General features: G+C 44.1%; 1 protein-coding gene across 4 annotated transcripts in view; it reads right to left on the bottom strand.

Annotated features, from left to right (window-relative positions):
* cacna1ba (calcium channel, voltage-dependent, N type, alpha 1B subunit, a) overlaps positions 1–15,134 on the bottom strand; it is a 163,776-nt gene that overhangs the window by 104,210 nt on the left and 44,432 nt on the right. For all 4 annotated transcript variants that reach the window (XM_065250240.1, XM_065250241.1, XM_065250243.1 and 1 more), the window contains exon 6: positions 3,496–3,599. In XM_065250240.1, the coding sequence (XP_065106312.1) occupies positions 3,496–3,599 (104 nt within the window). The remainder of the gene's footprint in view (positions 1–3,495; positions 3,600–15,134) is intronic.

Raw genomic sequence — 15,134 nt, 5'->3', positions numbered from 1 at the left:
AGAAAGAAAGAAAGTGGAGGTGGTTAAGTATTAAGAAAAAAAGTGGCTTTGTGACCTTTTAGCAGGCTATACTCTAAAAACAAATGGTGCTAAATAGCACTAAAAGTGGTTCACTGCTATATAGACAGTCATCAGACCCACGCGCAGTGTCGAGATTACGCGCCTGAACTGAAGTGAACTTCCGGTCTATATTTATTTATCGGTCTGGGTAGTGGCTAAACTGATCTCTGAAACAAATACCTTGTCAAAAATGTATTGTTTTGGGATGCTAAAGGTGAGGGTAGACGATAATGAGCATGAATCACAACCGTGCGGAGAGGTTTGGCAAGAATTCAAGGACCAGTAGCTAACACTGTATACATTATTTTACACATAAACGTTATCTCATTGTAATAGTTGATTCGCTTTAGATATAATATACAACACAATGTCAAGGTGAGTCGTGTTTAAGTCACGAAATATTTGATTGTATTAATTAGTGTTCATTGACACGATTTTCCACTTTTTTGTGCCATTGAGCACGAACGTCTTTTCCAAGTCACATAGCACTATTGTGACCACGTGTTCCGCGTAGCGCGTACAGCGTTTGAAGCCCAATTCATGCGTCCTGCAAATTGGAGCGTGTCACGCATAATCAATGCTTGCTCAAAAAAAGTTGGTCGCTCTATATCCTCGATCCTCAGACAGCCAAACGAACATAACTTGATAGTTCAGGCTCGCTCGCTACTCGCACGCTGCTGTTGCCACACCCACCTCGCAGTTGAAATGCTGACTAGGTTGTTGTCAACTTTTTTGTTGTTGTCATGACAGCGCAGTGCGCACGCAGCCATACACGTTCCTGTGGTGTTAAGCAACTACAATTCCTGTTAATCCTATAATTTTATTTTATAATTTATTTAAAGTGAATAAATTGTAATGAAAAATAAATCAAATTAAATAGCTAAAGTAAATCGTAAGTGGAAGTGCATTTGTCAATTCATTGAATGTTCAAAATATTATGAACTTTTATTTAGAAAAAAATACACATTGGTTGGCCTATTCATAAGCATACATCAGCAATTAAATATGTTTAGGGGAATAGGGCATTATTATGCCATGTAAGGTGGTAGCCTATGGGCCAGAAATGGGTAAACCACTACCCGTGGGGTGGGGGCAGCGCCGCGCCAGGCAGTGTCCCACATTGTCCCTTAAAAACACACCCCTTGTCCCCCCTTGGGCTTATTAGCAGGTGGTCACCCTACACAGCATGAATTTCTATAAATAGTTTGTTGTGTCCGTAGCATAACTTTCTTTTTTGTGTCACTTTATATTTTGTTTTCTCTTTGCTTTTTCATATTTTTTAAATCTTTGTCACTTGGAGTTAGATTTGGGATAGGATGTAATTGTATGTATTGGTTTCTACTTGTTTCTCTTCCGATGTTTAAAATATTTCGGTTGGGGTTAGAGTTTTGGTTTGGGTTAGGATGTCTGAAATATAACAAACCCAAGCGACAATGGTAAAAAAATCAGAGAAAACTACGAGAAAACAATACATAAAATGACACGAAAAAGACATTCGTGCTCAATAACACGAAAAAAAGATGAAAATCGTGTCTATGAACATGAATAAATTAATCAAATATTTTGTGACTAACACAACTTGCCTTGAGATTGGGTTGTAATATATGAACAAAGGTTATTTACACAAGACGTAAACAACAAGCATTGATATTCATGTAAAAATATACATATTTTTATTTACATCTTGTTACGGTATTATGATAATTAAAAATGTTTAAATAATTTAAAATGTTTAAAAAAACTAAAGGCTAATGCAACTTAGTTTTAAAATAACGTTATATAAAATATACAAGCGTTTAACCAGGAGAGAGAGAGAGAGAGAGAGAGAGAGAGAGAGTGAGAGAGAGAGCATGAAGAAAAACTAAACATAAGTTGTGTGACTCTTGGCTCGATCATAACTGATGGAAAAATCTAATTCTGACCTACACTGCATTGGCAAAATACACCAGCATAATCAAATTCAGAGGTATCTCCTGCACTTAGCACTGCCTCTATACATGCATAGGCTGTAAGTAAATGGATCCCAACCTGTAGGATAGAAATTATTTTATAGGGCTTTCAAAGCTTTAGGAAAGCCCATTTATTTTAAAAGGGTGATTTATTTTAAAGTGCATCTCTTAAAAGCATAATTTTAAAAGAGTGCTGTTTGTTTGCATCCCTATAAGCTTTATATAAGCTTTAAATGGTTGCTGTATGGTTTATATTGGCTCCACATGATCTAAATGTATATTTGCAGACAACCTAGAGCGTGAATACAAAAGCAGGTGATTATTTAAGCGGGTTGTGTAAAGTATGGATCTAGTGTAAACTTGAATAGAATTTAAATTGGAATGGGGAATTATTAAATTCAACACAGTCACATAACAACACAATTCCCTATGACTAATAACTCCTATAGATGTCATGATACGTACAATAATTTTACTTAACTGATTACATTATTTTTTCTCTAAACTTACTTATATTAATTTGAACAATTTCTTTAAATGTAATTCCGTTTTAATCCTACATTATAAAAAAAATCTAATATAATTTATATATTGTTTGCTACATCGGAGTAAATGTACATTTTGAAATTAAATCACATGAGGTGGTACAATAATCTTAATAATATCTTGTAGTGTGCATGTTTAGTATTTAAAGTCCCCTTGTAGTTGATAATTGTATCCCTTAAAACTCATCTTTGAGCATAATAATAACAAATATATAACAAAAGTTTTTTTGCTGTGATGATAATTTCATCATGCCTTAAAATAGCTTGAATGTAACTCTACGACCTTGCCTTATTTAGTATACGTGAATCTATTAATATGCAAATTAGTCCCTGCCTTCACTTAATCGCACTAGCTCAGACTATAGATATAAATGTAAATAGATGCTGCATTCGCAGTTCCAGGGACATAGCTGATGGTTTCACAATATATACTGTGGGTGAGTTGCAAGTTTGCACCACACATTTGTTTTCTGATGTTAACAGCTTACAGCATTCACACTGCATGTGTGGGCAGCGCAGAAGTAGAGCTGAAGCAGCAGTGCTACAATCATTTTAGCACAGAGTCTGGGGCATACATATCTACGTCTCGGACTGCCTGATCAACCCTATTAATGTTTGTGACCTAGGAAACTACTGAGTAGTAGTTGGGTTGAATGATGAATTTGCACTTAAAGCATATTAAAAACACCACATAGACATATAAACAACAATAAAAACTTGATTTTCACCACAGGGGGACTTTAAGACCTGTGGAGGTTCATCTTATGTGTGTAATACAGCCAGATTTCATATTTGGATAGGATTTAAAAACTCCTATATTTCAGGATAAGTTGGCTTCACTCATGTGCAAAAAAAAACTGTACACTTAATTTACGGATTCGAATTTTGTGTGGGTTCCTATGCAAGTGGGACTAATTTGATCCCTGTGGATTCAGACTCACCCTGACAGAACCCCCAGAACAAGGTTGAGCATGAAGAAAGAGCCTATGATGATGAGAGGGATGAAGTAGAGCCAGTTCCAGGTATTCCCTGAGGCATCGTTGGCCTGAAATAAGAGTGGAAATAAAGAATCAGAATTGAATAATAAGAAGGCATAGATCACAAGTTTTACAAAAAAACACTGTAAAAATCAACTTAACACATTTCACAACAGAAAACAATTTCCGTGCGACCACATTCCTCCTTATTGCCCAGAAATTTGCTTTGGTGTAAGATCGAAGGGTGTTTTTTAGCCTCAAACACAAAGTGAAATGTAAATGCCTTCAAATTGTGAAGAAGCTTTTGCTACGCATGAGTGACATTGACAGACAGCTCCAATCCTGGGCCATTTGTGAGCCATAAAAAGTAAGCAAGACAGATTTTCCCAAAGACTTTTCGTGTTTTTCCCCACAGATATGGTATGTGAATGTGATGGAGTCTTGCGATACACTTATTCAGCACATACAGATCTTCTCATGTTTTCTGTATTCTTCAACTCTTTCTGCTTGCTCTTTTACAGTTGTTTCTACGGCAACCGCTCCTTGTCTTCCTCAATTTTTTTATTGTTCCTCTTGTAGCTTTAAAATTTTATTTTTGGCAAGAACGTTAAAGCAGCCAGAGCCAAATGTCACTGCCGCATTTTTTTCTCCACTCCTTTCAGTATTAAATTTATTATACAGCTCAATTGAATTTGTCTCATTTTTAAAACTGTAATTTATTTATTTTACAGTTAAAGTCTATATCATCTGTTTCATGCATCTGAATTTAAAATGACAGGACAATAGTATATCTTTAGTGAAACGTTTTCCTTTTTAAATAAAACAGACACCAAGCTTAGCCCAGCACAGGGTTTGTTGCCAGATATATATGTGGTTTGAATAAAAAATATGGCATATAACAGATTTATTCTCAATTATACTATTTTAAATTTTGGCTACAAATCAACTTGTCAGATTAAGTTAAGCATTTTCGACATGTTTTATAAGTTACAGCAACAAGTGAAAAGTGTTTAGGTCAAATTACAATGTATTAAAAGTGTTCGTCAAATAAACTTTAAAACATCTCTACAATAAAAAAAATGGAAGCAAATCCGGCTCCTTTCTCTCTTACATAATCTCCCTTCCTCTATGTAGAGATAAAAGAAAATTCCCAGACTGCATATGAAAACAGCTATACTTGTGAGTCTGGTGCTTATGCCACTAAAGAGAATTAGAGATTTGATTCATTACAGTACAATCACACATTCATTAACAAGACAACAGATCTACCCATCAAGCAAATGTTTCTCTTATATGAAAACAACATTACACCTCTTTATCATCAGTATTTAAATGACATTATTTTTCCCAGTATTGCCTTTTTTTCCCATTAACAATTAATAAATGGAACAGCTTGTATTGTGTGACTAGGCTCAGTTCACACTGCAGGTCTTTATGCTCAGTTCGTTTGTTTTGTAGAAATCAGATTGTTTATGCGCTGTTGTTAACATTATCGTTTAAATGCGACTGCCATCAGTCATGTGTGAACCGTATATGGCCCTGAAGTGACCCACATGCGCAGAAGACGTAACATCAGACACTGTGTATGCGAAAATAAAATGCAACATGGCCATTCAGACTGAAGTAGCATTGCAATACATCAGATATATATCTGATTTAGGACCACATATGAAAGTGGTCTGGGTCACATTTGGGCAAAAAAGTCCAATTTGGGCCACTTTCGCCTGCAGTGTGAGCGTAGCCTAATGGGACAACTAAGTGATTCACTAGATTTGATCTATAAACTAGCGGCCAGATTTACTAACAGCTTGCGTCAGCGCAAACCATCACTTTGGCGTTAAATAACAACTATCGGGATTTACTAAAGACGTGCAGTGGATAATTAGCACTGAAAAGGTGTGGTCTAGTTATTTTTGCGACTGACCTTATTGCATATGCATTTCTAGGAGTTTCCCTTTCAGACGGTAAATTTATGGGAGGAGAGCATTACAATTATTCACGCAACGCGATTTACTAATGTTTGCGCGTGTAATATATCTGTTCCCTTTCAATACGGTTCACTTCGCATTGCGTCAGTTTGCTGACGCTATGGGGGAAACTCCTGTTTACTCCGTGATTGAAGCCTATTGGTTAACGTCTGTAGAAAATACAGACCAATGACGTTTGAGCCCGCGCGGGGGCGTGGCACACGTCCCTATATAAGCCGGTGAAATACGTCAAGAGCTCATTACTTTTCTCCTTCAGCGCGAACCTTCTCGCTGCTCCGAAGAAGAAGCCCTTACTCGCCGTCGATCCAAGCACTGCAGCGGACTACAACACACCAGCGTGTTCCCCTGCCGCTTTCCGGTGAGCCTAAAAGAGAGTTTTCTAAAAGAGCAGAAGCGCGTTGAGATAATGTCGCTTCGGCATTGCGGCTCCTGCCGAGCCCCTTTGCCTGTGGAGGATTTCCACAAGGAGTGCGTCATCTGTCTGGGTCCTGCCCACGCCGAGGCCGTACTCGCCGAGGCGGGCTGCGCCCACTGCGAGCTCCTTCCTATCGCGGTGCTGCGCTCCCGCCTCGAGATCTTTAAACGGAAGGCTTCCCGTGCTCTCCCGCCTAAACAGCAGCGGAGCCGTGAAGCTGGAAGACGCCCTGAGACCGAGTCCACGCCGGCTCATCCCCCGCGTGCTCTGTCTCCCCGCCGTCACCCTGTCACCTTCGCCCATGAGGACCTGCGCCCCCTGCCGAGTGCTAGCGGCATGGTTTCCTTTGGGTCCGGTGACAACTTGGAAGTGATGTCATCCTCTGAGGAGTTAGAGGATTGGGCGGCTTCGGATGACGACGCCCACGCAGCCGCCGCTGATGAACCTACCGAGTCGCGTCCTCACGACTCTGAGCTCATCCGCATCTTGACGCAAGCTACGGCGGAGCTCAACATCAAGTGGTCGCCGCCGTCAGAGCCTCAACTCAGCCGGTTGGACGAGTGGTTTCTGCAGCCCGGGCGCCGTCAATCGTCCCGCCAACGGCAGGCGCCGTTTTTCCCTGAGGTTCACCAGGAGCTCACCAAATCTTGGCGTGCTCCCCACTCCACCCGAGCTCAGAGCGCCGTCTCCCACGTCCTCTCCGTAGTGGACGGCGCCGACGAACACGGCTACTCCAAGATGCCGCCGCTCGAGGAAACTGTCGCCGCCCATCTCTGCCCGTCTTCAGCCGGCGGATGGAGGGCGAAGTTGAACCACCCGTCAAAGCCCTGTCGCCTGACATCGACCCTGGCGTCGAAATCCTACGCCGCCGACGGCCACGCTGCATCCGCTCTCCATACGATGGCGGTGCTGCAGGTATACCAGGCAAAACTCCTCCGTGACATGGACGAGGCAGGTCCGGACCCGTCGACCTTTCAGAACCTGCGCAGCGCGACTGATCTGGCCCTTCGCGCCACTAAAGTCGCCACTCAGGCTGTAGGAAGAGCCATGGCCAGCCTGGTTGTTCTGGAGAGACATCTGTGGCTGAACTTGACGGAGATAAAGGACACGGATCGGGTTGCCCTTCTTGACTCGCCCGTGTCACCGTCGGGGCTCTTCGGCTCCGCTGTGGAGGGGTTCACCCAGCGCTTCACTGAGGCACAGAAATCGTCGCAGGCTATGCGGCATTTTCTACCAAAACGATCTGCCTCAGCGTCTGAGACCGGCCGCCCAAAACCGCCGCCAGCTCAACGCCCTAAGCCAGCACCAGCTCAGCCCCAGCAGAGAGCTGAACCGGAGGTCAAGCGCCAGCGTCCTGCACGACCGGCTGGTCCGCCTCGACGCCGCGGTCCCCGTCCTCGGATTACGCTGGACCCGACGCCGGCGCCGCCTCCCTGAAGAGAGTCTGAGGAGGAAAAGAGGCTCTGGTCCCGCTTCGGCCGGCCCGCCCTCGAAAGTTCTGCGTGTTTCAGTCCCCTCGGGCGCTGGACACACCCTCGCTGTAACAGCGAAACAAAAATTTTTACCTTTTCACAAAAAGAGCAAATTTCCTCCTCTGTGCACACAAACACACACACACGGCTTAACGTCCATAAGCATATCGACGCTCGCCGTCAAATTTCACGTTTGGCAATCCACCCCCGGTATGCCGGGCTGGATTCTAAACGTAATCCAACACGGTTATTCACTTCAATTCGCCCGGAGACCACCCCGGTTTCGCGGCGTTCTCTACACCACTGTCCCAGACGATCGTGTACAGATCCTCAGGGAAGAGGTGCGTTCTTTATTACTAAAAGACGCGATAGAGACGGTCCCGGCGGATCAAAGCGAATCAGGCTTTTACAGTCGTTATTTTCTCGTTCCAAAGAAAGACGGCGGCCTCAGACCGATATTGGATCTACGCGTTTTGAATCGCGCTCTTGCCAAACGGCCGTTCAAAATGCTTACAGCCAGACGAATCATGGCGTTAATTCGACCGGGCGATTGGTTCATATCAGTGGATCTGAAAGACGCTTACTTTCACATTCCGATAGCGCCACGTCACAGGCCGTTCCTAAGATTCGCGTTCGACGGGACAGCATACCAGTACAAAGTTCTGCCCTTCGGATTATCTCTGGCACCACGCACATTTACCAAATGTGCGGATGCGGCTCTCGCCCCTCTCAGACAGAGCGGCATTCGCATATTGAATTACCTCGACGATTGGCTTATTCTAGCACAGTCAGAGAGGGAAATTACTGCGCACAAGACCGTTGTACCGTTGCATTTGGAGAATTTGGGGTTCAAAATCAACCTCCAGAAGAGTTTGCTCACCCCCACCCAGCGAATCGCGTTCTTAGGCACGATGCTCGACTCATTAAAGATGCGGGCATGGCTTACACAGGAACGCGCGCTCACGGTCAGACGCGAGGCGGCATCGTTCAAAGCGGGTTCACATCTCCCTCTCAAACGATTCCAAAAAATGCTGGGTCTGATGGCAGCAGCATCCCCACTAATACCGTTGGGAATGCTGTTCATGAGGCCGCTTCAGTTTTGGTTGAAAGCGAAAGTTCCGCCCCGTGCTTGGTTGTCGGGCCGCTTATTAATCAAAATCACGTACAGCTGCGTGAAAGCGCTTTCGATATGGACATCCCCTCACCTTTTCCTCTCGGGCACGGAGCTCGGCTCCGTGAGCAGGAGGAAAGTGGTGACTACGGATGCGTCTGCGACGGGTTGGGGCGCTCACTGCGACGGCGAGCTCGCCTTCGGTGCGTGGAACAACCAGTTGTCTCAGCTACATATCAACCACCTCGAGATGTGGGCGGTTATCTTGGCGCTACGACACTTTCGACCGAAACTCCAACATCAACACGTTCTAGTGCGGTCGGACAGTATGACGGTGGTTTCGTTCATAAACCACCAAGGAGGGCTGAGATCTCGCTCCCTATCCAGGCTGGCGAAACGGCTTTTATTATGGGCTCACGCGAACGTACGTTCGTTAAAGGCGACTCACGTACCGGGTGTAGCCAATACGGGTGCAGACATTCTCTCGCGCAACGGTCCGCCGCCGGGAGAATGGAGACTGCATCCTCAGACGGTCGAGAGAATATGGACCGTCTTCGGCCGGGCGGAGATCGATCTGTTTGCATCAGACGAGAACGCGCATTGCCCGATCTTCTTCTCGAGACATCACGATGCCCTGTCGCAAGCATGGCCGGCGTGTCTTCTGTATGCTTTTCCTCCGGTGGCTCTGTTACCACAGGTCCTTCAGAGGATAAGAGAGACGAAATGCGCAATAATTCTGGTCGCCCCGTTTTGGCACAATCAACCGTGGCTCCCCGACCTATGGCAGCTGAAAACATCAGCACCATGGCCAGTACCGCTGAGGAAAGACCTCCTATCTCAGGCGAGAGGGACGATATGGCATCCACAGCCGGAGCTATGGAATCTACACGGTTGGTCTCTGAACGGCAACCATCACGCCTTTCAGGACGAGTGTTAAATACTCTAACTGAAGCTAGGGCCCCATCTACCAGGCGCCTTTACGCTCAAAAGTGGTCTATTTTTTCTGACTGGTGCACGACGAAAGACTTAAACCCAAACACCTGTGAAGTGGAGCATATTCTCTCCTTTCTGCAGGAAATGCTGGACAGCGGTCACGCGCCCTCGACGCTTAAAGTGTATGTGGCAGCGATAACGGCGAATCACGCCCTTATCGCCGGTCGCACCGTGGGAAAACATGATCTCATCATTAAATTCCTCAGAGGCGCTCGCAGACTAAACCCACCGCGACCTAACACGGTCCCGTCTTGGGATCTGTCCACGGTCCTGAAAGCGCTGCGGGGTCCCCCTTTCGAGCCCCTCGAACAGGCTGACCTGCACGCTCTCTCGTTTAAAACCGCTCTCCTCCTGGCGTTGGCATCGGTTAAACGAGTGGGCGATTTACACGCGTTTTCAATTGACCCGTCGTGTCTGGAATTCGGTCCTAACGATAGCAAAGTGATCCTTAGACCGAGAGCGGGATACATTCCTAAAGTTTTGACCACGCCATTTAGAGTTCAGGTGGTTTCACTTCTCGCCCTTCCGACGGCGGACGGCGAACAAACCCCGAACACGCTCTGCCCCGTCAGAGCGTTAAGAATATACACGGACCGTTCTGCCTCATACCGCAAGTCAGATCAGCTGTTCGTAAGCTTCGCGCAACATTCCTTAGGTATGCCGCTCACTAAACAGAGGCTATCTAAATGGATCGTCGAAGCCATTGCTTTGGCTTACGCCTCCCTGAATGAACATTGTCCAGTTGGTTTAAAAGCTCACTCCACGAGGGGTATGGCTTCATCTTGGGCTTGGTCTACGGGGATTTCTATCGTTGACATTTGTAACGCGGCCGGCTGGTCCTCGCCGTCTACGTTTGTCAGATTTTATAGCCTGGATGTCCCTGCCTTACAAGCACAGGTCTTATCGGCTTAATGATTCACGCGACTGCGTTTCTGTATGCCTTCACGGTGCGTTGTTAGCTCACCGTCATGGCTACCTATTAATAATTCATGCACAGCTCGCGGCGCGCTCAGAGAACCCGCCGTCTTGTGCTCTATTGTATATGCATCATGGTGCGTTTAGAAACTTCACTGTATGCGTATTACTGTCTCATATATGGTGCTTACACTTGCGCTCGCTAGAGCTATGTATATGCTGGGTTAGGGCCACATGCAGTGTCTCTCCGGTAAGGGCACCTCAGTCCGTTGTGTATGCACGGCGGGATGGGATTACGTTCCCCCATAGCGTCAGCAAACTGACGCAATGCGAAGTGAACCGTATTGAAAGGGAACGCTTAGGTTACTCACGTAACCCCGGTTCCCTGAAATAACGGGAACGAAGCATTGCGTCGCTGGCCGTGCTACAAACGTCTACGCAGCGAGTGTTATTCGGCTGCGCGCTTCAGTCGAATAATAATGAGCTCTTGACGTATTTCACCGGCTTATATAGGGACGTGTGCCACGCCCCCGCGCGGGCTCAAACGTCATTGGTCTGTATTTTCTACAGACGTTAACCAATAGGCTTCAATCACGGAGTAAACAGGAGTTTCCCCCATAGCGTCAGCAAACTGACGCAATGCTTCGTTCCCGTTATTTCAGGGAACCGGGGTTACGTGAGTAACCTAAGCGTTTTTTGCGTCATTATTTAACGCAGAAAATAACATGTCTTAATTCATTTTGCGCTTGAAATGCCTGAAATTGTAGCTGATGGAACAGGCAACAGAGAGTGCGTGGTACAAGGCAGAGGCTTTTTTTAACATGTAACAGTTCATTTTGAATGCTAGAGGAACATATTATTCAAAAATATTGTTTGCCAAGCCATTTTTTTTATTTGCTGGAGGAAAAAAAGAGGTGTCACTTGGAGAAGTTACACAATACTAGTTTTTTTGAAACTTATTGTAAACCTTCATTTTTTGTCTTCCAGTTCTTTTCAGTGTCTTATGGCTTTGTTGTCTGTGATGTCCGTGGTGCTGAAAGCGTTAGTAGATTATGCGCACCTCATCAGCTCTGCTTATTTGCGACCCTGAACTAATTTGCGCTGCTCTTAGTAAATTAGGTTGGTCATTATGAAAACAAGCTGTTGCACCTGTATTATTGAATTTGCGCCTTTTTAGTAAATAACCTGCATATATTCAGTGGCGGAGCCAGAGGGGTGTCCAGGGTGGGTCCACCCCATGTGCCACCCCAAATTTAATGCGCTACTTTCACTTAATCGCTATTATTATTTTCGACGTGCGGCAGTGCAGCACATTGTTAAAAACTAAAATTATGAATATTAACCCTCCCTGCGGTTGCGGCGCGAACTCTTTATTTTTCAATTACTGCGCAAAGAGACTTGGATTACTCTGCTGATTTTGGACATACAGATGGGATTTATACATCATTTAAAACGTTAAAGTGTCATTTTTTGTAAAAACTGAATACTGTGCTTTCACAAAATTAAGAAAATATACATAATGCGCGTTCTGTTATCTCTCCATCAGTGACGTCTTTTCAAAAACCCGTCAGAAAAATTACTGTAACTTAACGAATACTTTTTATACCATCAGAAGATAAATGTCATGTCTACATAATGCTTGGAATCTCTTTAAAATGATGTAAGTGAAGTTGTACTACATGTAATACTACATGATTTCACCGTATATGCTGGAAGTGTGGTAATTTTCTTGTGGACTGAATAAAGTCTAAGATTGCCAATTCTTTTTACAACAAAACCCAGCACCATGTTTTCATTCTTGACGTGATCTTTATAGGCTACTGTATGATTGTTAATTCGACTGGATTGCCACATTGAACTTGAAAGCGCGACGCGCATATCCGATAGTGCGCGTGCACAGCCAGAGCTTAAATGACTTCATTTTCGCGTCTTTTTGGCGGATATGCGCGTCGCGCTTTCAAGTTCAATGTGGCAATCCAGTCGAATAAACAATCATTGTGTGTGTGGTTGATGGTTAATATTATTTTTATATTAATGGGTTAAAACAGCCTTAGCAGGTTGGGTTTGTCCCTTTTTGACCCAACACTGGGTTGAAAATAAGTGGAGAACACTTCCTCCAGTGTCACTTAATATGAATTTGAATGGTTTGCAGATGAGGTGTCTAAAAGACCATGGCAATTTTAAAAATGTAGATGCCTGCTGCGCATCGACTGAGAATTTGAGAGCACAGAGGATAAGAAAGAACGGATACAAGCCTCCAATTTTCCATTGATGTGAAGTTTCAGTGTCCATGATAATCACATTATCTCTATGAGAGCCAAAGTCTGGATGGTACTATCTAGGAGGATTCATCCCTTATTAGACCTCTCATCAAGGACCCCAGAGGACACCGTGCAAGATTACATTTGTGGAGGATGCCATCTTACAGAAGAGAAACAGACATGTATGCTGTTTTTCTATTGAGAACCCATCCTGTGGTCTTTACTGTCATAACTGCAGCATGCTGTCATTTAAAATCAACCCTTTTTTTCAAATCTGTGGTTTGTAAAATCAAGATTCTTTCCACAAAGGAAATCCACAGAGCACTAAAAAAGCTTTTTGGGGGTTCTTAATGGCAATGTGCCTGCCACTAAACAATACAAAATAAAACCAGATATTGCTTTATTATATTGTTCCCAACAACAGCTATTTCACTCCGGCACCAAATGCGATTAAAGAAAGTTGAGTACGGTACAAATAAATGGGTTTTGTCTTATAGGTGGCTGCCCTTCCAGTAAACCACATGACCAGCATGGACTTGGCTCCCTCCTGTGGATCCAAAAGTGATCCATCTCCTATCCCTGCGGGGGTATTTTTAAACATTAACAGCAGATTGATCAATACATCTATCGCGCTAACAATGCTGTGTGCCAGGGAGAGTGGTCGCACTACACCACACAGATCACAGAGTTCAGTATTGCTCCCTGACCACTGGCCCCGGGTGCACTGCAGTGTTTAGATAGTTATAATAACTCGGGGATATTCTTAACTACATCTGACACATAAAACAATCTCACACAAACAAGGCAAATGGCTGGTGAAAAAAATCACTCTGTCTGGAGTCTACAATCTTAAAAATAAAGGTTACTAACTATAAAAATGGATCTTCTGGTGTCACCACAAAGACAGCGGTTTAGAATCATTATTTTAAATCCAGATAATCCAAATAGTATAATCCAGATACTTTTAAAAAATTCACTGCACATGTCTCAAAAATACCCGGATGTCTGAGCCGAATACTCTAGCCTTATTACGCCATTTCACTGGCTACTCTTGCAAATGAGCTGCATGCTGATTGTAGCCTATCAGAGCTCCATTAGAAATGAGAAAATGAGGTACAGTGGAAACATATTGATCTCCAGAGAGAGGCCACTCATTTGATACGTATATTCCTCTCGCCGGCCCGATCCCGGCAGCGAGGAGACCTAATTAGAGAAGGGATGGGGGAGCTTACATGCGCAATTGATCTTTACCAATTTATTCCTGAAATGAACCGGCACACAAGCGGCTTCTCTGTGCAGTACTATTTGATTGCGCATTGTATGTTTAGTGAGAAACGATAAACTGTATGAATATGTTTTTTAAAAGCCCTGTTACTAACTCTGGCATTGTTCTTATTTTAATCTCTATCCACGTCTCCCCAATCTGCCTGTCTTTCTGTCTACTGAGGTTAAAGATCTGTTAGTGAATTGTCTCTGGGGAAGATCTGAAATGGGGAATGTGATATATAGTGAGTATACCATTAGAGCCCCCCTAAAGTCTCCATTTGACTTCATGCAGTGCAAGCCATTAATTTATTTAAAGAGATGCTTTTCTGCACCAGCACAACCCTGCTGTGCTTTCCCCCTGTGTTTACAACAGCAACTATTTGAGTTTACTTTTTGTAGAATGATATCAACATGTAGTGTACAACTAGTTACAAACCTACATACAATCACAGTCATCTCAAGTATGCATCTTATGAAACATTTGATACACAATTAGAGTATCGGATTTAGAGTATGTAAGTCTGAAACACAACTGTATAAGTTCATGTAATACTATAAGTACATCTTTTGTGGAAAAACTAATGCTGTGTTTACACCAGCCACAGTAGAGGCGTCAAGCGCGAGTGATTTCAATGTTAAGTCAATGTGAAGACACATTGACGCACGTCTCGAAGTCTCGCGGCGCGGATGAGGCTTTTGGCGCGGCGCACGAATGGCGCGAATTGAGCATCTCGTGCGCTATGTGCAAATTTAGCGTCTTGCGCGGTACGCGTGAATGGTGCTTTTTATGCATTTTACGCAAATTTGCGGTTTTGCGATTTTGACGCCTCAAACGCAGTTGGTGTAAACGCAGCATAAGAGCTCAAATTTACTAGCATAAAGGTGTTAAACTGAGAAAACATCTTAAAGGTCACTGTGAGGAGAAGCATTATCTAGATAAAGATCACAAAAAGATGCTCCTGATCATATTTGCTGAGTCATATTTGCCTGACAGCCCTGCTGCAATAAATTATAAAAAAGCACATTCCCTTTACTATACTGGGCCATCAGAAGTCAAGCCATAGCCCTAGCAGACCATTAGCCTAGTGTGATATCATATTGCAGTAGCCCTTGTTGTGGGTAGATGTGACTGAGAGGTCGTGAGCAGATGTAAACACTCAGGAGAAGTTGGATGAGTTTGAG

This window comes from Paramisgurnus dabryanus, chromosome 5 (genome assembly GCF_030506205.2).
Source record: "Paramisgurnus dabryanus chromosome 5, PD_genome_1.1, whole genome shotgun sequence".
NCBI classification, from domain to species: Eukaryota; Metazoa; Chordata; class Actinopteri; order Cypriniformes; family Cobitidae; genus Paramisgurnus; species Paramisgurnus dabryanus.
This window is presented reverse-complemented; position numbering and strand designations above follow the sequence as displayed.